The following is a 23072-nucleotide window of genomic DNA, read 5'->3' on the forward strand; positions in this document are numbered from 1 at the left end:
AAGCATCAGAAAGTGACAAGAAGAAGAGCGTGGGGGGAGGGGCGGGGACAGTGGGTGGCTACTTCAGCCAGAGTGGTCCCAGCAGGGCACTCTGCACAAGTGGTCAGACAAGAAGGAGCCAACCTTGTGAAGACCTGGGGGAAGGAAGAGTGTCCAGGCAGAGGGAACAGCAGGTGCAAAGCAGAGGCAGGCCCCTGCTGGGCAGAGTACCGATGGATCCTTCTTATTCAAGCCTTCTTCTCGGCCAGGCACTTGATACACTTGGGCGCTGTCACGCTGAGAATGGCACCGATCCCCCATTGACAGACGGGTCGCTGCTCTGGGCCCCGCTTCCTGTTCGTGAGTAGCGCAGGGGCGGTACCGATGCCTCGTGTACCTGGAGACACCTTGGGGTCAGTAGGCTCAGCCTCCTGGTGTTCCAGGTAAGGAGGCCCAGAGAGGGCCGGGTCTGCCCAAGCCCCACAGCTGGTAGGCGGTGGAGTGGAATTTGAACTCCAGGCCACTTTCCCTTCCCCTGGGCTGTGTCGGGGCTCCCTGCTCCTGCCGGGGGGGCACTCGAGCAGTCGGCGTTTGCATGAGGCCCTCAGATGACGCCCTGCCCCCTCCCCTGGACCTTCCCCGGGACTTCCTGGGCTGACCCCTGCTCTCGGGACTTGCTTGTTCCTCTCTCTTCCTTGCAGGGTGGGTATGAATCAGGTTGCTGGGCAGATATAATGCTAATTCACTTCAGATTTCTTACTGACTGCGTGCCTCTGTGGGGAGAGGATAGCAACAGAGTTTACTGAGAACCTAGGACGTGCCAGGCCCCATCCTCCAAAATCTGCGTCCACCTCTTTTGTCTCTACAGTGACCTAGGAGGTGCAGGATTTTATTGTCCCCATTTTCCGTGAGGCCCAGAGAGGGAAGTACCTGCCCACAGCTGCCGTGTGAGTGTCCTGGGGCTGCCACAACAAATTATCATAAACTTGATGGCTTAAAATAAGGGGCATTTGTTGTCTCACGGTTCTGGAGACCAGAAGCCCGAAATCAACGTGTTGGTAGGGCGTGCTCCCTCTGGAGGTTCTGGGGGAGGATCCTTCTTGGCCTCTTCCAGTTTCTGGGGGCTCCAGGCGTTCCTTGGCTTGTGGCTGCATCCCCAGTCTCTGCCTCCGTCTCCACGTGGCCTTCCCCTCTATGTCTCTGTCTCTCCTCTTCTCACAAAGTCACTGTTGGTGGACTGAGGGCCCACCCGGGGAATCAGGATGACCTCATCGCCTACTTACCTTAATTACATCTGCAGAGACCCTGTTTCCAAATAAGGTCCCAGTCTGTGGTTCCGGGGGAACATGAGTTTTTGGGGACACTCTTCAACAGCTGCAGTCACGCAGGCAGAGGGGGCTGGGCTGCGACTGAGCCAGCCTGTGAGACACCAGCGTCGTCCTCACTTTCCAGGCCCTGTGCTTGGTGCCGGAACTGCAGCCCTGGACACGACAGACAGACAGATGGGGAGCCTGCTCCCCTGGACACAGACAGCAAGTCCAGGAAACACTGAAGGAAGACCGCCGTTTGGATTGTGAGGCTCGCTCTGAAGGGATGAAATGGGCCGGGAGGGCATCAGTTACCCACGGCTGCGAACAAGCTGCACAGAACCTGGGGGCGCAAAACAATGGTCACTGTCATCTCCAGTGGCTTCTGAGGGTCAGGAGTTCAGATGTCGCCACCTTGTCTCTGCTCTGCCACGTCTGGGGCGTCAGCTGCAAGACTCAAAATCTGGGACGAGAATCACCTGAAGTCTCGTTCCCTCGACGTGTTGCCAGAACAGTCGTATGTGGCCTCTCCACGTGGTCTGGGCCTCCTTACAGGCCGGCGCTGGGTTCCAGGGCCAGTGTCTGGAGAGCACGAGCAGGCCTGCGTGCCAGGGAGGGGTGTAACCTCTTCGTGCTCCAGTCCCCGAGGTCACACAGCGTCACTCCTGCCACTTTCTCTTCCTTAGAAGCGAGTCCCCGAGTCTGCCCACACTCAAGGGGGGAATCGAACCCACTTTGAAGGGAGGACCGTCAGAGAGTTTGCAGGCGTATTTTAAAACAGTCCCAGTGATCCAAACTGGGCGGAGCTGGGAGGGCCTCTCTGAGCAGGCGACAGTGGAGCTGAGAGGTGAAGGATAAGAAGGAGGCCATGAGGGGCCTGGGGCAGTGGAACTTCGTGGGCAAAGGCCCTGGGGCAGGAACCTTTGCTGTGCTGAAGATGTGGGAAGGAGGTGAGAGCAAGCTAGGGGAATGGAGGGTGAGGAGGCAGACAGATGATGGGGCCAGGCCGTGCAGGGCCTCACGGGCCACAGAGATGGGAAACAGTGGGAACCTTCAGAGGGTTAAAACATTATTTTTGGGGGGCCGTCCCGGTGGTGCAAGCGGTTAAGTGCGCGCGCTCTGCTGCGGCGGCCCAGGGTTCGCCAGTTCGGATTCTGGGCGCGCACTAACGCACTGCTTGTCAGGCCATGCTGTGGCGGCGTCCCATATAAAGCAGAGGAAGATGGGCATGGATGTTAGCCCAGGACCAGTCTTCCTCAGCAAAAAAGAGGAGGATTGGCAGATGTTAGCTCAGGGCCAATCTGCCTCACCAAAAAACAAAAACGAAAACATTATTTTTTGAAAAACATTTTATTATGGCAATTTCTAAGCCTACAGAAGCAGAGAGAACGTAACGAGCCCATGTGCCCATCTCCCAGCCTCCATGAGCGCACGCATGTCTCCTCGTGTCCACCCACTCCCTCCTCTGTCTGACCCCATGGCACATCCCTTCATCTGTTAGTTTTCCAGAGTGTATTTCTGGGAGCCAAGGACTCCCCTTTTCAACCTTGCTGTAATACAGTCTTCATGGGTTTCGTTCATTCACTCATTTTTACTGTAGTAAAATACACGTAATATAAAATTTATCATTAGTGGCATTGAGTACATTCACAATGTTATGCAACCATCTCCTCCCTCTAGGTCCAGAACATTCCGTCACCCCAAAAGGAAACTCCGTCCCCATGAGCGGTCACTCCCCATCCCCCTCCCCCAGCCCCTGGCACCCACCAATCGGCTCTGTCTTCAGGGGTTGTTTTTGAGGTGTAATTTACATAGAATAAAATGCACCCGATCTAAGTGTACAGTTGGGCTTCTGACAAACATCCACACCGAGGTGACCACCACCATCAAGATACAGAACCTTCCCGTCTCCCCAGAAGACCCCTCCTGCCCGTTTGCTGTCAGCATGCCGCCCTTGCCCCTGTGATCGGACTTCTCACCCGGATCAGAGTCACCTGTACACAGTGGGTGCTCGCCCTTGGGGGGATGAATGGAAGAGTGTGCCTCTGTGCCGGGCTCTGGGCCAGGGGCGTGGACACAGGCCTCCGGCCTCTGTGTACCAAGCGCCCACCACGTGCTGGGCTCCTGGTCAGATGCGGAGGACGTTGCCTCTCCCAGGCGCTCTCCCCTGGCCGCTGCACACGGAGGCTCTGACCTCTCTGATTGGAAGCGGTCGTTTACGTGGAGCTCGTCAGCCACCCCGAGTAACAGGGTGGCACCCGGAGGGGCCTCGTGGGTGAGGCCGCCAGGACTCCTTGTCCTCGCTCCTCACGTCTGTCCCTGTGCCTGGCCCCTCCGCAGGGCGGCCTTGCCCCGAGACCCTGCCCATGTGTGGCTGCCCCCGCTCTCGGCAAGCATCCGGGCAGGCCTGGGCAGTGCTCCCTCGGGCTGCAGGGGTCAGGTCTGGTCCGGGAGCCCCAGACAGCTCTCTCTCCCTCCAAGACTGTCCATGGGGTTCACTGCACGTCCTCCACTGCTGTCCCTCCAGGGCCTAGAATGAGACAGACGTGAGTCCCCTTCCACCCAGAGCAGGGAGAGAGCCCAGGGGCGATACAGTAACTGAGTAAACTGCATATGGTGTTTGAAGGCCACGAGTGCCGAGGTGAGAAAAACAAAGCAGGGACCAAAGAGGGGAGGGCAGGGGGTGGTGCAGGAGCAGACTTGGGTCCAGGAATGGCCACCTGAGAGGGCTGCAGTTGGGGCAAGACCTGACGGAGGTGGGAGAGGAGCCATGTGGATGTGGGGGGAAGAGTGGTCTAGGCAGAGGGCACAGCCTGTGCAAAGGCCCTGAGGTGGGAGCATGCTGGATGTGTTCAGGGAACAGTGAGGAGGCCCACGTGGCTAGAGTGAGGGAGTGAGGGGGAGGATGGAGAGGGAGATGGATTGGGGGGAAGATGAAGGGGGTGGAGGGTCTGTCCTGGTCACCGCTGGGTCTCACCTAGCGTGGGCCTGGCACACAGTAGGTGCTCACCGTTTGGGGGATGAATGGAAGAGTCTGTGCCTATGTGCTGGCTGCTTGGGAGGGAAGGCACATGGGGCTGCAGGTTCAGGGGCGTGGACACAGTCACCTGCTCTCTGTGTACCGAGCGCCCACTACATGCCAGGCTCCTCGACCGACACAGATGTCACTTCCCCAGGCGCTCACAGCCCAGGGGGGAGCGGACCCATGACTGGGTGGCTTTGCACAGGATCTTTGATGGGGGAGTATAGGCAGGCAGGGAGGGCTCCCGGGGTGGACAAGGGAACATTCCCTGAGCCCAGACCCATTTGTGGGAATCTCTGCTGTAATGGGGGAGCAGTGAGCACGGTACAGCCTGCTGATCCCTGGAAGGCTTCCTGGAGGAGGTGGTGAGGAGGCTGGGAGGACCCCAGGGAATGCCCAGGCATGGGGGGCTACACATAGCTCAGTGTGCTGGCAGGTGGCATGTGTGAGCGTGCTAAAGTTGAGCGGGGTCCAAAGGGCCACAGAGCCCTGGTCCCTTCCTGGGGGCAGCTGGAGGGCCTTCCCAGGGCCCCCAGGGTAAGCGGCTTGACCCAAGCAGGAAGTCTCATAAACCTCATCAGAACCCTGACCCCTTGTTTTTAAAACCTGTAGGTATAGGCAGCTGTGTGGACCCCGTCCATCCTCTCCTCTGACAGACCCTGCCTGCCCACCCAGGACCTCGCCACCCTCTTGTCCGATCCCCACCACACTGCCTCTGCTCTGCTTCTTAAATGCTCCCTGTTCCCCAGGCCCATCCCCACCCCAGGGCGTTTGCACTGGCTGTGCCCCTGGCTTCACACCCACGGCCACTCCGTTTTGCTTTCTGAGGCCCTGCTCAGACTTGACCTGCCTGCCTCTCTGGAGAGCCTTCCCTGCCCCCGCCCCGGCCCATGTCACTGTGACTGCATTGCCCATCAGGGCCTTGTCACCATTCAGTACCTCCCTCACGCTCGTTCATGTACATGGAGGGGGTCTCTCTCCTGGGAGGACTGTGAGCCCCTGGGTGGTGGATCTGGTCATCTTTGAGCCAAGACCCAACACATAGTAGGTGCTGGTCCACACTGGCTGTCTGCATGCATGAAGGAGGGAGGGAACGAGTGAATGTCAGTGCTGAGGTCTGCTGGGGACTGTCGAGTCCAGGGCTGTGAGGAAGCCACTGCAGGAAATCAAGGAGGCACAGGGGAGGCAGCAGCGAGTGGGGGGTGGGGGTGGGCAAAGGATGGGTTTGATAACAAGTGGTCACTGAAACTGTTGGGACACGGTGGCCAGCTGAGGCCGAAGTGGGGCAGAGTTGAGACCATGCCCTGGAGAGGTCAGGGCAGAGCCAGCTGCTGTGACAAACAGGCCCCCGCTTGTCAGTGCTTCCCCCAGCACTAGGTTACCTCTCAGAGCCAGGGGCTGGCATGCAGGGCAGGGAGCCAGATGAGCAGGGAGACTTCGCAGTGCTTGAGCTCCTGCACCGAGATACCCTGGATTTCTTGGTTCTGTGATCTCAAGCAATTTTTGTTGGCTTCAAACAGCAAGAAAAGTTCTTGTCTCACTCATCTAACAGCCTGGTGTCAGTGGTGGCTGCTCACCTGTACAGTCATTCAGGGACCTGGCTCCTTCCACAGAGTTCTGCTGCCCCCTGCGGCCTCCGATGCCCTTGCATCCACTGGCAGGTGGGGCAGGGGAGTGAGACACCTGCCACCAGGGCCTCTCGCCAGCAGGTCTCCTGGTCCCCCCTGGGGCAGAGGCAGCCCCTCCCCTGGGCCGGGGGGCGCATGTGCTGGACGGTTCAGCCATCTGTGCCTAGTGCCATCCAGTGACCTGGGGGTGGGGCAGCCGCGCAGCTCAGGGCCGGACCCTGGGGCCTGTCGGGGCAGGCAGAGCACGAGGCATCCGGGCTGGAGGCGGTAGGGGGTCAGGGTAGAGCGGTCAGGACATCCCAGGAGAGAGAAACAAGGATAGGACAGGGCCCTGGCTCCCTCAGAGTCGCCGAGCAAGCTGGGGTGGAGGACAGGGTGACTGCTTTACAGTGTGTAGCCTGGCCGGTTGGTAAATGGCCCTTTGCCCTTAGTGCCCCGAGAGACCCAGCAACCAAAAGGTCCTCCTGGAACCCTCGCCGCCCGGGGGGCGCAGGGACCTTTTCCTCCGCCTTCTCCAGATGGGGATGCCGAGGCTTGGGGCGGTCTCCAGGAGGCCGGGCAGGGCGCCCGGTGACACCGTCCCCTCCATCCCCTCCTCAGCGGCCTCTCTGTGCTGATCCGCGTGCGCCTGGAACTGCGGCGGCACCAGCGTGCCTGCCACACCATCCCGCGGATCTTCCAGGTGGTGGCAAGGCGGCAGCCCGAGCGCCTGGCCCTGGTGGATGCGGCCAGTGGGGCGAGCTGGACCTTCGCGCAGCTGGACGCCTACTCCAACGCCGTGGCCAACCTCTTCCACCAGCTGGGCTTTGTGCCGGGTGACGTGGTGGCCATCTTCCTGGAGGGCAGGCCTGAGTTTGTGGGGCTGTGGCTGGGCCTGGCCAAGGCGGGCGTGGAGGCCGCGCTGCTCAACGTTAACCTGCGGCGCGAGCCCCTGGCCTTCTGCCTGGGCGCCTCGGGTGCCAAGGCCCTGGTCTTCGGAGGGGAGCTGACGGCGGGTGAGGTGGGGTGCGGGCATCGTCTCGGGGGGGCCTGGGGCTGCCGGGGGCAGGGAGGTGGTGATCCTAGGCCTGGGGGGCTGCCTGTCCGTGACCATGCGCTATGCTTCGGGCCGCAGCGGTGGCCGAGGTCAGTGGACAGCTGGGGAAGAGCCTGCTCAAGTTCTGCTCTGGAGACTTGGGGCCCGAGGGTGTCTTGCCAGACACCCAGCTCCTGGACCCACTGCTGAAGGAGGCCTCCACAGCCCCTCTGGCACAGCCCCCCTGCAAGGGCATGGACGGTGAGTCCAGGGTGGCCCGCCCCCCGCCCTCACCAGTCCCACCCGTCCAGCCCCCAGTCCCCAACCCTCGCGTCTCCTGCAGACCGACTCTTCTACATCTACACGTCAGGGACCACGGGGCTGCCCAAGGCTGCCATCGTCGTGCACAGCAGGTGAGGGGCCCATGGGCATTGCCCCCAGCCCTGGAGAGTGACTCCACGTGGTCTCTACAGCCTGACCCCTTCCCACAGCTCCTGTTGGGGTCTTGTGGGCCTCTCGATCCCAGTCTGGTAAAACCCCAGCCCATCTCAGGACACAGTGCTGCCCTGTGCCCATCCTTGGCCTCCTGCTGCCCCCACTCCTGCCCCCAACGGCCTTGCTCCCCTCAGGGGCTACAGAAGGTTTAAAATCTTAAATCCCACCTCACCTGTGCCCAAACCGTCCTGTGCCCACCTTAGCCCTCAGAATAAAACCCACACTCTCGTTGTGCGGCCCCTGCCACGTCTCTGGTGCTGTTTTCCTCCTCTCCACCCCTCCTCCTTCCTCAAACCTGCCAGGTTCCTTCTGGCCTCAGGGCCTTTGCATGTGCTGTGCCCTCTGCTGGGCGCCCTTCCCTAGCTCGCCCCCACAGCTCCTTCTCACCATGTCTCAGCTCATGTGTCACCTCCCCAGACCAGATACCCTAACCTCCCTGGCTGTGTCACTTTCAGCCCCTCTGTCCCTTCTCCCTGTTATAGTCCTCATGGCACCTAGTACCATTGACAGTTATTTTCGCTATCCGCTGCACGCTCCTCTCCCACCCGCAGCTGGCGTTGCCTGGGTCCCTGCTGTGTCCCCAGGTCCCAGCACGCTCCCCCCCATGCCCTCGGCGATGTAGGTGCCAGCCCTGTACCCCTGCTCCCGCAGGTTCTACCGCATGGTGGCATTCAGCCATCACGCCTACAGCATGCGGCCGGCGGACGTGCTCTACGACTGTCTGCCGCTTTACCACTCGGCAGGTGGGTGGGCGCTCCGGCGAGGGGGTGGGGTGGGGGGCCTGGAGTCCCCAGGACCCCTCACCGAGCCGCCCTCTGCAGGCAACATCATCGGTGTGGGCCAGTGCCTCGTCTATGGGCTCACCGTCGTCCTCCGCAAGAAGTTCTCGGCCAGCCGCTTCTGGGACGACTGCGTCCAGCACAACTGCACGGTCAGCCTCCCCCCCGGCCCCCCCCCCCCCGCCCCACAGTGGCTGCTGTGGGTGGGGACAGACCTTCCACGTGTGCACTCATTGGATCCTGTTACCTGCTTGGGAGGGAGCAGAGGCGGCACATCCATTTTGCGGGTGGGGACACTGGGGCTTGGGGTGCAGCTGGGATTGTGCACAGGCGGCCCGAGCCCCCGAAGTCCTGTGCCCCGAGGGTTTCTCTGCTGGTGGCTGCAGGGACGCAGAGGAGTGGGTGTGGCCGGCACCGGGGCGGGTTAAGCCCACAAGGCGCCCCTAGGGCTTCCGGGTGGGGAACGGATGCACGGAGTGGAGCCCATCCACTGTCCTGGAGAGCAGGCCGGGGAAGGCTGGGAACACAGTGCTAGCGCCTTCCTGCAGAAAAGCAGGGCTGCGGAGGGCAGAGAACGGGCTGTGTCCAGGGACTGGCATGTGGGCGGGTGGGGCCAGAGAAGTCCAGCTGCTTGCCCGGGTCACACAGCCACGCGGGCCGGGCCCTGGGCATCCTAGGGCGCCTCTTGGGGTGAAGACTGTGCTCTGCTCCACTTTTGTGGATTTCTGTTTTGCTGGGAGGGGTCTTGGGGAAAATCGCTAATTTGAATCTTGAAATGCAAAACAGTCTGGCTTTTTTAACTTAATTATTGAGAGTTGCAAACGTACATAAACGTGGACAGAAAGTGTAGGGGTCGCCGAGCACCCGTCACTGGCCCCAGGAGCCATCAGACACCCAGTCCTGCCCCCCGCATCCTTCCTTCTGCATCGTGGTGAGGCAGCCCCCAGACAGCAGTGTTTCCTGCATAGGTGTTTCAGGAAAACTGAAAGATGAGGACTGGTTTTTTTCTTTTAATTGAGATAAAATTCATGTAACGTAAGATTAGCCATTTTAAAGTGAACAGTTCAGTGGCATCTAGTGCATTCACAATGTTGTGCAACCACCACCTCTATCTAGTTCCAGAACATTTCAACACCCCAGAGGGAAGCCCCATCCCCATGAGCAGTCACTCCCCATCCCCCACCCCCAGCCCCTGGCACCCACTAATCTGCTTTCTATCTCTGGATTTGCCTGTTCTGGACATTTCATATACATAGAATATGTGACTTTTTGTGTCTGTCTGTGAGGACTGGTTTTAAAATAAAAGAATTCAAAGCAGAGTCTCAAATTGATATTTGCACACCCATGTTCGTTGCAGCATTATTTACAGTAGCTAAAACGTGGAAGCAACCCAAGTGTCCATCGATGGATGAATGGATAAACACAACGGGGTCCATCCATACTGTGGAATATCATTCAGCCTTAAAAAGGAAGGAACTTCTGACACGTGTGACAACATGGATGAACCTTGAGCACACTATGCTCAGTGAAATAGGCCAGTCACCAAAGGACAGATACTGTGTGATTCCACTTATATAGGTCCCTAGAGGGGTCAGACTCACAGAGACAGAAAGTAGGATGGAGGGTGCCAGGGGCTGGGGAAGGGGGAGTGAGTGTTTAATGGGACAGAGTTTCAGTTTGGGAAGAACAAGTTCTGGAGGTGGATGGTGCAGATGGCCGCACACCAGTGTGAATGTGCTTAATGCCCCTGAACTGTGCACTTACAAATGGTTAATATGGTAAATTGTATGTTATATGTATTTTAACATAATAAAAAAAAGAAACAACAAAACCATAACCCTAGTACCACCCTCACAGCCCAAAAGTGACAGCGATTGCTCGGCGTCATCAAGAACCTGGGCAGTGACCCAGTCCCGTGTAGCACCATGTCAAAAATGTGTTTTTTCCTTTGCTTCTATAATCTAAAAAACCAATAGAGAGATAAGACCCACACATTGTGGCTGGTGGATGTGCCTTATCAGCATCCTTTCGTCTGCAGGCGCCCCTTGTGTCTCTGTCTCTCCTCTCTCTTGATTTGTTGTGGAGGAGATGGTGTTGTGTGTCCTGCAGTGCTTTCCCGGGTTGGGTATTGCAGAGCACCCCTTCACGCGCTCCTCCGTCTCTGGGGTCTTCTGTACGTGGGGAGCCGGGTCCAGCACAGCGTTTCTCAGCCACGGCGCTGAGGACACCTGGGGCCGGATCACTCGCCGTGGGGGCCGACCTGGGCACCACAGGGTGTTGAGCAGCGTGCGTAGCCTCAAACCACCAGATGCCGCTATCACCCCACCTTCCAACTCGGACAGCTGAAATGCGTCCAGACATTGCCAAGTGTTCCTGGGGGACAGAACCACCGTGGTTGAGAACTCCTAGTCTAGATATTTGATCAGCTTCAAATTCAACTTTTTTGGCAAGGATTCTTTGTGGGCTGTGCTGTGTGCTCCCACTGGGAGTCCCGTGGTGTCTGGCAGTCCCTCTCTCTCTGTCCTTGACACACCACTTTGCCTTGGGTGCTGTTCCCTGTCTCCGGGCTCCTGATGATTCATTCTGTTTCCTAGAAGCAGAATTTCTGTGTCCAAGAGAAGGCACGCAGTAAACAATGAGATGCTGTTTAAGGAATGGAGGACCGGCTCCTCCAAGGTCGAGTTTAACAAGGATGCCGAGAACACACGAGATGCACTTGGTTCCGATTCCCGCCTCACGGCCGTGGGATGGGGAGACTGCTGGGCTGCTGTTTCTTTTGCAGCAGCCGCAGGCCCTGACCCGCAGTCTAGCCATCCTCCCGGGAGGTGGCAGATGGGCACACAACTGGCGACTCAGCCCATCCTCGTCCGTGGGCGCCTTTGTCTTCCCACACCCACTCGAGTGTGTGCGCTCGGGGCGTGAGGTCACCCTGACAGGGGAGTCGTAGTGGGCATCCCGGTCGCTGATCTGCTCCCAGCTCCTGTCCAGGTGTGGCCCTGCAGACTGGATGTCATGGCACGGGGCACCCGGTGTCTGCCTGTCTCAGCTGACCCAAGTTGTCTTCCCCTCAGCCCTGGGTCTGTCTGAGGGTCCAGGCCAGAGGTAAAGTTCAGCTGTTTGCTCTCAGTGTGTGGACGTGGCCACGGCAGCACCATTGTCACCATCAGCTGCCTTGGTCACAGGTAGGTTGTCCCTCTCCCAGTCTGATTTCTGAAGAGGACAGTGAGAGCTATTCAGAGCATGGCTGAGACTACCTGGTGGCAGCCTGGAAAGTGGCTCTGTATTTAAGCAGGACTTTGTCAGTTGAAAGGAACCAAAACCCCAACCCCAACCTAAACCCTGACTTTCCTAAAGAAAGGGATTTATTAGCTCATGAAACTGAGGAGGCCACACAGTGACAGCTTCAGGCATAGCTTGATCCAAGTGGGCCTCAAGCTCTCTTTTATTTCTTGTTTTCTTCCTTTCTCAGTGGGCAGCTTCCTCCCTACCTCTGCCTCTCTAGGAAGGTTTCCAGCAGCTCTAGTAGAGAAAGAGTCTCTCTTCCTACTAGTCCATCAAAAGTCCCAGGGCTGATTCTCATTGGCCTAGCTCTAGTCACATGCTCATCCTTGAACGAAGGATGAGTGGCTGGGAATGGACTGGGTTTATTGGCCAGGTTCTGTCACGTGTTCTGTCTTGGAGATAAGATGGGCTGGACCACACCCAAGGCATCTGGGGTGGGGGTGGGGGTCCTGGAGGCAGAGGGAGAGAACTTACCACCACCCAGTTCTGATCTTGCCCCACCCTGGGCTTACCTCCTCGTCAGTAGACAGTGATCTGGGTAGGCTGCTTCCTGTCTCTGGGTCTCAGGGCCTCCATCTCCAACATGCAGTGTTGGGAGGATTCAACAGATGAGTCAACATGCAGAGTTGGGAGGATTCAACAGATGAGTTCTGTGCTTGGTGGGGGTAGGGGTGGGAGTTTGTACGTTTGTTTATTCATCAGATACTGAGCAAGTGCCTGCTCAGAGAACACTTCTCAGTGAGACCTGAGGGCCCAGCTACATCCAGGGGAAGAATGTTCTAGGCAGAGGGCACAGCATGTGCAAAGGCCCTGAGGAGGAGCTGGGTGTGGCAGAGCTGAGTGAGCGTGAGAGATGGAGGGAGAGGCAGTGAGGGCAGGGGCCAGATGGAGTTGGCCCCAGGCAGAGATGTGTCCTTCCTCCTGTGAGTGAGGGGAGCTGGGGGCACTCTGAAGCTGTGATGATCAACATGTCAGTTAATTCTGAGCATGTAACTGCTTCACTCCGGCTCTGGGGCCAGGATGCCCAGATTCGGATGGAATTCTACCACTTATCAGCCCAGGTCCAGTTTACTTACTGTCTGTGAGCCTCAGTTTTCCCATCTGTAAAATGGGGAGGGTAGTCATTCAGAAGCCAGCCCAGTGAGGAGGACTCAAGGGCACCTGAGGTGTCCTGGAGATGACCCCAGGGCGTTGGCGCCGTGAGACCGGGAGGGAAGGAGCCCTGCAGGAGGCGCCACTGAACAGGTGACTCTGTGGGCCACTGGGCTCAGTCCCTCTGCGGACCTCGGGGAGGCGCCCTAGAGCACGCTCCTGAGAGCGGTGCCCGCCCCGGGGCGGCGCGGTGGGCGGCCTGGGCTGGGTGGCCCAGGCTCTGGGCTGAGGGTCGCCTTCCTGCCCTGCGTGCGGCGCCCGCGATGTCCCCAGGGAGCGGCGTGGGGGGATCGAGGGACCGCGGAGGGGCGTGGGGGGTCCGATGCGTGCGCTCGAGGAAAGGCACTTCCAGGCCCCTCGCCAGGACTGAGCGAGCGGAGAGGAGTAAAGGGCCTGGCTGTTCCGCTGCCATCATCATCCGTAAGGCCGTTTGGTTCCTAGCGCCCAGTTCGGGGGCGACCCGGGGTCGGGCAGCCCCCACGCCGGCGGCCGCCCAGCGCCCGCTCCCCCCGCAGGTGGTGCAGTACATCGGGGAGATCTGCCGCTACCTGCTGAGGCAGCCGGTGCGCGAAGCGGAGGGGCGGCACCGTGTGCGCCTGGCCGTGGGCAACGGGCTGCGGCCGGCCATCTGGGAGGAGTTCGCGGAGCGCTTCGGCGTGCGCCACATCGGCGAGTTCTACGGCGCCACTGAGTGCAACTGCAGCATCGCCAACGTGGACGGGAAGGTGGGGGCGCCGGCCGGCCCGGGCAGGTCTCGGGCTGGAGGGCGCCTGGGGCAGGCGAGGGGTGCGCCCGGCACCCCGGGCGCGCGGGGACCCTCCTCCAGTATGCAGTTTGTCATGTGACTGTCACCCTTGAGTTCCAGTCCGCGGTAGCGCTGTGTGCCCCAGGCAAGTGCCTCGGCCTTTCTGAGCCTCAGTTTCCATCTTCAGAGGTTGCAAGGGAGAGCAGGGCTCTGCGGGACCCCAGGACGAGATTGGGGTGCTCATCACTTCCTACTGAGCGAGCCAGGCAGGCTCCTTGGGCCTGAGTTTCCTCATTTATAGAAGCGGGTAACAGCTCATTGGGTTTGTTCTACTCACCCGACATCATGAGGTCAGCACAGGGCCCCACCTTGGCAGGCTTTCGGCAGACAGATGCTTTCATGATTAGCAGTTGTTAGCATCTCCATTCTGCCTCTTCCTCCTGCCTCCTCATCAAGCCCCTGGCGCCCCACCACCCCGCCCGGGAGGGATAAGGACAATAATAACAGAGCAAGCGCTGGGGGCCGGGATTCTTTCTGTCTGGCAGGCTGCTGGGTCCTCAGCACCTGAGAACACGATGGCTCCAACTGTGTGTGTCAGTTGACCGGACAGCCCAGAGGACACTCGGGCCGTGCTAACAGGCTGCGCCGCAGCGGTGTGCCAACCCCAGACGGCAGCACTCGCCCAGTAGTCAGGCATTTCTGCTCCTGAGGCTGAGCCAGGCAGCGGGGCGCGCAGAGGCAATGGGCAGAAGCTCTGCCAGAGTCCCCACTACCTGCCGCAGAGAGTTTTATGGACCAGGAAGTGGTGGGCGGCTGGGAAGGTGGGAGGCTGGGCATGAGGCCTGGTGGGGCAACTTGCACTTGATACCCCCCTTTTTCAGATCCCTCAAGATCACAGAGTTGGGGTGACATTCAGGGTGCTCATTCCAGGCCCTGGGGCAGGAAAGGCAAGGTGTCGGGGGTGGGGGAGGACGCTGGGCTGCCATGGGCTCTTTGCTGACTCAGTCCACCCCCATCCCAGGTCGGCTCCTGTGGCTTCAGCAGCCGCATCCTGCCCCATGTGTACCCCATCCGGCTGGTGAAGGTCAATGAGGACACCATGGAACTCCTGCGGGATGCCCAGGGCCTCTGCATTCCGTGTCAGGCTGGTGAGTCGGGGCCCACCCAGGCCCCCAGGGCGCTGGGCCTCTATCCCCTGCCTGCCCAGCGCAAGCTGAGTGCAGCTTCCTCCCCAGGGGAGCCCGGCCTCCTTGTGGGCCAGATCAACCAGCAGGACCCACTGCGTCGATTCGATGGCTACATCAGCGAGAGCGCCACCAGCAAGAAGATCGCCCACAGCGTCTTCCAAAAGGGCGACAGCGCCTACCTCTCAGGTGTGCAGACCCTGGGGGCTGGCTGTAGGGATGGCAGGCTGCCGTCTCACCTCCTGCTCTCCCCTTCTCTGCTAGGTGACGTGTTGGTGATGGATGAGCTGGGCTACATGTACTTCCGGGACCGCAGTGGGGACACCTTCCGCTGGCGTGGGGAGAACGTCTCCACCACCGAGGTGGAGGGTGTGCTGAGCCGTCTGCTGGGCCAAACAGATGTGGCCGTGTATGGGGTGGCCGTGCCAGGCAAGCTGGGGCTGTGGGGGTGGTCTTAGGGTATGGCAGCCCCAGAGGAGCCCAGCCAGGAGGAGCTTGGAGGTACAGGTGCCCTTGGGCAGTGCACAACCTGGACAGCTGTACACGACAGCTTGGGTGGGAACACTGGATCCGGAGTCACCCCTCATGGGTGATGTTGAGCCTCGGTTTCCTCATCCAGAAAATGAGATTACAAAAGTGACTCTGAGGGGTCAGCCTGGTGGTGTAGCGGTTAAGGGCGCGTGCTCCATTGTGGCGGCCCGGGGGTTCACAGGTTCAGATCCCGGGTGCGCACCGACACCCCGCTTGTCAAGCCATGCTGTGGCAGCGTCCCATATAAAGTAGAGGAAGATGGGTACAGATGTTAGCTCGGGGCTGGTCTTCCTCAGCAAAAAAAAAAAGAGCGGAGGGTTGGCAACAGATGTTGCTCGGGGCTGGTCTTCCTCACACACACAAAAAAGCAAAAGCGACTCTGTCTCAGGGTTGCAGGGAGTGCAGCAGGAGCTCAATAAAATGCTTGCTGCTTCGGCAAGTGTTATCCCAGGTGGAGGGACTGGAGGTCAGAGGCCAGGGGCCACTATTTGAGGGTGTGTCTGTTCCCACAGTGGGGTGAGTGGTGGGTGTTCTCAGCCGAGCCTCTGTCTCCAGGAGTAGAGGGCAGAGCAGGCATGGCAGCCATTGCGGACCCCCACGGTCAGCTGAGCCCCGATGCGCTGTACCAGGAGCTACAGAAGGTGCTGGCGCCCTACGCCCGGCCCATCTTCCTCCGCCTCCTGCCCCAAGTGGACACCACGGGTGCGGCCCCCTGCCCGTCTGTTTGTCCGTCCATCCGTCTGTTGGTTCAGCAACCATTTACTTATTTGTCCTGCTTCAGGCTCCTGTGCCAAGTCTAACACTTGGTTTATGGCCAGCGGGCACTGTGGGCTCATGCAGGGCCCTTCTCTTGTTTTATTCATGCAGTTATTTATTTCCATTCCTCCCTCCCACCCCCACTAGGCATCCTGAAATGTGTGGTGTGTTTCTTCATTTTCTGTATTTTTCTGATGACTGGGTAGTTTGAGCAACTCATCTGGCACCTCTGAGGTTTCCTCTTCTGTAAATCACCTGTTCGTATCTTTCGCCCGTCTTTGCATTGCCTCACTTTTTGATTTACAGAAGTTTGTAATAGTCTAGGTATTAATTCCTTAGTGGTTTCAGACATTGGAAGTCTCTTTTCCTATTTTGCAGTCTAACTTAGCTTTGTCCGTGGCAGCCTTCATCTAAAAGAAACCTTTAATTTTGATGCAAATTTATCCTTTTTAAAAAAATTTTATGGTTTGTACTTTTGAAGTTTTGTTTTTTTATTTATTTTTTTTGTGAGGAAGATTACCTCTGAACTAACATCTGATGCCAATCTTCTTCTTTTTGCTGAGGAAGATTGGCCCTGGGGTAACATCCGTGCCCATCTTCCTCTACTTTATGTGGGGTGCCCCCACAGCATGGCTTGATAAGCGGTGCATAAGTCCACACGTGGGATCCAAACCTTCAAACTCAGGGCCACCAAAGCAGAGAGTGTGAACTTAACCACTACGCCACCGGGCTGGCCCCTGAAGTTTTGTTTTTTTAAAAAAACCTTCCCTGGGCCGGCCCTGTGGCTTAGTGGTTAAGGGCGCGCGCTCCACTACTGGCGGCCCGGGTTCGGATCCCGGGCGCGCACCTATGCACCACTTCTCCGGCCATGCTGAGGCCGCATCCCACATGCAGCAACTAGAAGGATGTGCAGCTATGACATACAACTATCTACCGGGTCTTTCGGGGCGGGGGGGAAGGAGGAGGATTGGCAATAGATGTTAGCTCAGAGCCGGTCTTCCTCAGCAAAAAGAGGAGTCTTAGCATGGATGTTAGCTCAGGGCTGATCTTCCTCACCAAAAAAAAAAAAAGAAAAAGAAAGAAAGAAAAAATAAAAAAAATTAAAACAAAACAAAATAAAACCTTCCCAGCTCTAGAGCACCCAGGTATCCTCCCTCGATTTTTTCTGCTAACCCTAACCCTTAGCCTTATCTTTCATAAAACTCTTCTTTAATTGTGTCCTGCAGGTAGTGCAAACTTTTTCTTAAAGACTCAGAGAGTAAATATTTTCAGTTTTGCAGGCCATACAGTCTGTCTTGCAACAACTCAGCTCTGCCATTATAGTACAAAAGTAGCCATAGACAGTGTGTAAATGAATGGGTGTGGCTCTGTGCCAATGAAACTTTAGTTACAAAAACAGGTAGTGGGCCAGATTTGGTCCTCAGGCCACATGTTGCTGACCCTTGACCTACTGTGCGACAGACCCAGCCCTGGTCTCCTTGGGGGTGGACAAGAGTTTCAGGCTGTGATGGGAGTGGTCAGGGAGACCTCCCTGAAGGAGGGGGCATGAAGCCAAGATCTGAAGGACAAGGGGGATCGGGCAGGCAAAATTGGGAGGAATGTTCCTGGCCGAGGGGATGGCCTGTGCAGAGGCCTGGAGGTGCAGCAGAGGATGGTGAGTTGAGGGTCCCCACCCACCCCCTCACATCCACCCCTACAGGCACCTTCAAGATCCAGAAGACGAGGCTGCAGCACGAGGGCTTCGACCCACGCCAGACTGCGGACCGCCTCTTCTTTCTGGACCTAAAGCAGGGCCACTACCTGCCCCTGGACCAGGGTGTCTACACCCGCATCTGCTCCGGCGCCTTCGCCCTCTGATTCTTCTCTTTTACCAGCCGGAGACCCCCAGCGAGGCCCGGAGAGCGAGGCGGCTTGAGGCAGACAGCCCTGCCCGGGGGCGGCCGAGCTGTACCAGGTGGGGCCGTCCTGGGGCCGAGAAACTGGAGCCTGGACTTCGGAGGAGTGGCATCTCGCTCCCACCTTCACCCTCCTCTCCCCGGTGCCCGCGCTGCCCTCCTCCCGCTCCGCGTCTGTGCCAGTCTCTCCTCCCTGCTTCTCGGCCTCCCTCAGTCCCGCCGGCCCTCACCTCCTTCTGCTCCCTCCGTCTCTCCTCCTCCCGCCCTGTTCTCTCCTGCAAGGACAGAGTGGACATTTCCTGGGGTTGTGGCCTGTACAGGGCCAAGCTGCCCTCCGGCCTCCGTGAGTCATCCCCGCTGGGCCCTAGACCCAGAGTGGGGTCTCCCTGCCTCCCTCTCAGCTGTGCCTTAGCGAGCCCCACCTGGCCCAGGCTGCTGTCTCCAGGACATTGTAGCCTTGTCTGTGTGAACTCCAGGCAGGCCCTCTGCCTTCCCTGCTGAACGGAGGAGCCGGGGGTGGTCTGCCCGGCCCTCCTGGCTGCAGGGGGCCATTGGCAGGGGACCTCCAGGTCAGCTGGAAATCTCTCCCAGGCTGGGCCAATTGCCTTTTGCACTTCCCATCCCTGGTGGGTCTCCCCTGCTCTGCTTGCCTTTTCTGATGCCCCAGAAGCTTCCAGAATTGACTGGGACCATTTGGATGTCACCCTTGCCTGGGTGTCCACGTTCAGGTTTCTCCACGGAGCTCCTGCTGGAGGGCCCCAGAAGACTGTGTTGGATGGCTGCTGGGCCCACTGCTCAGATGCTCAGCCCCGCACAGGACTCTTGGGTGTCCCCATCGGCATGGCTGCTGGCGGACCCATGGGAGTGGCAGAAGTGGGGTGGGGGAGGTCTCCTGCCTGGAGTGGGGTCTGGGATGGCCTCTGCGGCCTTGGGGGTGCCAGCCTGTTGAATGTCCCCACTGGCCTTGCTAGTGACAGCTCAGACCCTGTGTTGGTGGTGACATCTCAGCCCTGTCAGGATGGCTCGGACATCCCCACCGGCTTTGTTGGTGGCTCATCCCAGACACCCATGGTTAGGGCGGGCCACCCAGTCCGCCCTTCCGCCCGGCACTGGACGAGCGGGGCCAGTAGCGAGTGCCCCTGTGCTGTTGCACATGGGCCTTTCCAAGCATCGAGGTTTCGTTTCCGACTTGAGGTTAAGAAATAAAGCTGCAGGGCCGGCCCGTGGCTTAGCGGTTAAGTGCGCGTGCTCCGCTGCTGGCGGCCCGGGCTCGGATCCCGGGCGCGCCCCGACGCACCGCTTCTCCGGCCATGCTGAGGCCGCGTCCCACATACAGCAACTAGAAGGATGTGCAGCCATGACATACAACTATCTACTGGGGCTTTGGGGGAAAAAAATAAATAAATAAAATCTTTGAAAACAAAAAGAAAAAAGCTGCAGTGCGTCGTTGTCTGTCCCCGTGTGGCACGGAACCCTTTCTGAGTTGCAGAAGGCTGAGAACACATGCTCGCCTGACACAAGCAAGACACACTCGGCCTTCTCTTGCTGCCCCCTGTTGCCTGCTCCCCCGCCTGCAAGGCCTGGGGGCCAGGGCATGCCGGTTCCTGCTGCCTCCCTGTAGCCTCTGGGGCCTCCCAAAGCCCTGTGCCAGCCTCCGTGGTCCCAGAAGAGGGCCGGCCGGCCTGCCTGTGTTTCCGGCAGGTGCTCAGGATGGCCCAGAGGTGCCCTGGAACGTCTGGCTGCCCCAGGAAGGGTGCCCCTCTGCGTACGGGGCCAGCAGGTGTGGCCATAACTCTGGGTGAAAGCCTCTGGGCCCGCGAGGGTGACTGTCTGAGCTGGGATTCGAACCCAGGACATCAAGCTCTGGAATCTGTACTCTCAACTCCCACCTTGTGCTGTCCCCGCCTGAATTAAAATGTCTGTCTCCTCTGGTCTCCACTTCAGGAGACAGGAAGAAAGGCTTGTGATGACAGAACCTTTGCTGGAGGGGCACTGAGGGAGCAACCTTGGGGATGCGTGGGGGTGGACGAGGCCTTGGCCAGCTCAAGGATGGACGAACCATCCAGGTGTGGGGCTGGTCCTTGGATCCCCCAGTCTGCAAGGAGATGGATGCAGGTTGGAATACTAGAGATGCCTCAGGGCGGGGCAAGGATCTGCCAGTGGGGATGGAGCCCCCTGGTGTGCTGACAAAGGAAGTGCATCCTGGATGACATCCCTTCAGACGTCACAACCACCTTTGAAGGTGTCATCGTGGTCCCCGTTGTACAGATGAGGAAACTGAGGCACAAGGAGGGGGAATGAAGTCACGCCGGGGGCTTCTGGCAAGACAGTGGCCCAACGGGGACCCTTCTGTTCCAAAGCCTGCAACTCTGGCTGCAGCAGCCTAAGAAGTTATCTCTGGGCTGGTGAGAAAATAATCCTGCTGACTCTAAGGATCAGGCTCGATCAGGCTCGATCAGGCTCTGTATTTGTTTTTTAGATTGATTAATAGACTTTATTATTTTTTTTGTGTGTGAGGAAGATCAGCCCTGAGCTAACATCTGTGCTAATCCTCCTCTTTTTGCTGAGGAAGACCGGCTCTGAGCTAACCTCTATTGCCAATCCTCCTCCTTTTTTTTTTTCCCCAAAGCCCCAGTAGATAGTTGTGTCATAGCTGCACATCCTTCCAGTTGCTGTATGTGGGGCGTGGCCTCAGCATGGCCGGAGAAGCGGTGTGTTGGTGTGCGCCCGGGATCCGAACCCGGGCCGCCAGTAGCGGAGCGCGCACTTAACCACTAAGCCACGGAGCCGGCCCAATAGACTTTATTTTTTAGAGCAGTTTTAGGTTTACAGAAAGATGAGTGGAAAGTACAGAGAGCTCCCGTCTGCTCTCCCACCCCGCAGGCACCACTCTTTCCCCTCTTATTAACATCTTGCATCGGTGTGCTGCATTTGTTACAATTGATGAGCCGATGTGGATACATTATGATTAACTCAAGCCGCAGTCTCCTTTAGGGTTCACTCTTGGTGGTGTACATTCTGTGGGTTTCAACAAACGCATAATGACCTGTATCCGCCGGTATGTTATCATACAGAATAGTTTCACTGCCCTAAAAATCCCCTGTGCTCCATTACTTCATCCCTGCCCCCCAGCCCCTGGCCACCCCTGCTCTGTTTACTGTCCCCATAGTTTTGCCTTTTCCGGAATATCATACACTTGGAATCACACAATGTGTAGCGTTTTCAGACTGGCTTTTTTCACTTAGTGAGATGCAGTTAAGGTTCCTCCACGTCTTTTGGGGGCTTGGGAGCTCCGTGTTTTTTATTCCAGGTGAGAAGCTCTGGGACTTGTCCCCAGGGGCCCTCGGTAAGGCAGGGGGAAAGCTGGGATCGAGGGCACTCTGCCCCGAGCCTTTCCTTTATGGAGGGGGCTGGAAGGATGTACACAGAGGGGATGTGTTCCTGGGATGTGGGAAGAGAAACTCACCCCAGCCTGGCAGCGACACGTGGGCCCTGAGAGGCAGGGCTGAGCAGTACCTGAGGGTTGAGGGAGAAGCAGCAGCTGCCAGAGAGGGCGTGAGAAGGAGCGAGACTTGGGGCGACCAGAGCCTTCCCAGGAGAGGCGACTGCAGGCTGAGTTCCTGCCCCACACCCTTTGAGGGTCGCCATCACTCCAGGGGAGAGGCCACGCTCTGGCCAGCACTGCCGTCCTGCAGGCTCTTTTCCTTCTCCCACACATGGTCATTTCCAGCCTGTGTCTGGCTTCCTTGCCTTTGCCCCTGCTGTCTCTTGTGCCTGAACCACTGTTTTACCCTCTGTACCTGGCCAACTTCTACTGGTATATTTCTTAATTAAGGTATCATTCACATACCATAAAATTCTCCCTTTTAGATTGTACAATTTAGTGGCTTTTAAGTTGTGCAACTGTCACCTCTGTCTGGTTCTGAACATTTTCATCACCCCAAAAGGAAACTTGATACCCATTAGAAGTTGCTCCCCATTCTTCCTCCTTAGCTCTGACAACCACTAATCTGCTTCTGTACCTATGGATTTGCCTGTTCTGGACGTTTCAAATACATGGGATCATACACTGTGTGGCCTTTTGTATCGGGCTTCTTTCACTCAGCATGATGTTTTTAAGATTCATTCAGGTTGTAGTTCATTCCTTTTTATGGCCAAATAATATTCCATTGTATGGATATACCACATTTTGTTTAACCATTCACCACCTGATGGCATTGAGTTATTTCCACTTTGTGGCTATTGTGACTATACTGCTGTGAATATTCATGTACAAGTCTTTGTGGGAACATATGCTTTTAATTCTCTTGGGTATAAACCTAGGCTTGGAAATGCTGGGTCATATGGTAACTGTATGTTTAATCTTTTGAGGAACTGCCAGACTGTTTTCCAGAGTGACTGCACCATTTTACCTTCCCACCAGCAGCAGTGTATGAGAGTTTGAACTTCCTGTCCCTGCCAGCACCTCTTATTGTCTCATTATAGTTGTTCTCGTGGGTGCAGTAGTATCTCATTATAGTTTGGATTTGCACTTCCCTGATGGCTAATGGGCAGGACAAATTTTTTTTTTTTAATTTTTGGTGAGCAAGATAGCCCTGAGCTAACATCCAATGCCAATCCTCCTCTCTCTCTTTTTTTTTGTGCTGGGGAAAGTTGGCCCTGGGCTAACATCCACGTGCATCTTCCTCTATTGTATATGGGACGCCACCACAGCATGGCCTGACAAGCGGTGTGTCGGTGCGTGCCTGGGATCTGAACCTGCGAACCCTGGGCCGCTGAAGCGCAGCGTGTGCACTTAACCACTTGTGCCACTGGGCTGGCCCCTGCAGGGCATCTTTTCATGTGCTTATTAGCCATTTGTATATCTTCTTTGGGGAAATGTCTATTCAGAACTGTTGCCCATTTAAAAATTGGGTTGTTGGGCCTGCCCCTGGCTTAGCGGTTAAGTGCACGCGCTCCGCTACTGGCGCCCTGGGTTCGGATCCCGGGCGCGCACCGACGCACCGCTTCTCTGGCCATGCTGAGGCCACGCCCCACATACAGCAACTAGAAGGATGTGCAGCTATGACATACAACTATCTACTGGGGCTTTGGGGGAAAAAAAAGTAGGAGGATTGGCAATAGATGTTAGTTCAGAGCCGGTCTTCCTCAGCAAAAAGAGGAGGATTAGCATGGATGTTAGCTTAGGGCTGATCTTCCTCACACACACACACAAAAATTGGGTTGTCTTTTTACTGAGTTTAAAGTGTTCTTAATATATTCCGTATTCTAGACCCTTACAAAACATATGATTTGCAAATTT

At 57.5% G+C, this 23072-nt stretch overlaps 1 protein-coding gene across 10 annotated transcripts in view; it reads left to right on the top strand.

Moving 5' to 3' along the window:
- The window catches only part of SLC27A1 (solute carrier family 27 member 1), a 35272-nt gene extending 16284 nt beyond the window's left edge, over positions 1-18988 (top strand). For 2 of the 10 annotated variants that reach the window (XM_058563684.1, XM_058563685.1), the window contains exons 3-13: positions 6537-6931; positions 7051-7212; positions 7295-7364; positions 8098-8189; positions 8268-8377; positions 13175-13384; positions 14426-14552; positions 14640-14777; positions 14853-15017; positions 15675-15821; positions 17575-18988. In XM_058563684.1, coding sequence (XP_058419667.1) covers positions 6537-6931; positions 7051-7212; positions 7295-7364; positions 8098-8189; positions 8268-8377; positions 13175-13384; positions 14426-14552; positions 14640-14777; positions 14853-15017; positions 15675-15821; positions 17575-17732 — 1774 coding nt within the window. In that variant the 3' untranslated portion in view covers positions 17733-18988. Of the gene's footprint in view, positions 1-248; positions 927-1431; positions 1553-6536; positions 6932-7050; positions 7213-7294; positions 7365-8097; positions 8190-8267; positions 8378-13174; positions 13385-14425; positions 14553-14639; positions 14778-14852; positions 15018-15674; positions 15822-17574 lie in introns of those variants that run through there. The other 8 variants (XM_058563687.1, XM_058563686.1, XM_058563688.1 and 5 more) reach the window with 8 other exon arrangements.
- Positions 18989-23072: the final 4084 nt, after the last annotated feature.

This window comes from Diceros bicornis, chromosome 20 (assembly GCF_020826845.1).
Source record: "Diceros bicornis minor isolate mBicDic1 chromosome 20, mDicBic1.mat.cur, whole genome shotgun sequence".
Classification (NCBI taxonomy): Eukaryota; Metazoa; Chordata; class Mammalia; order Perissodactyla; family Rhinocerotidae; genus Diceros; species Diceros bicornis.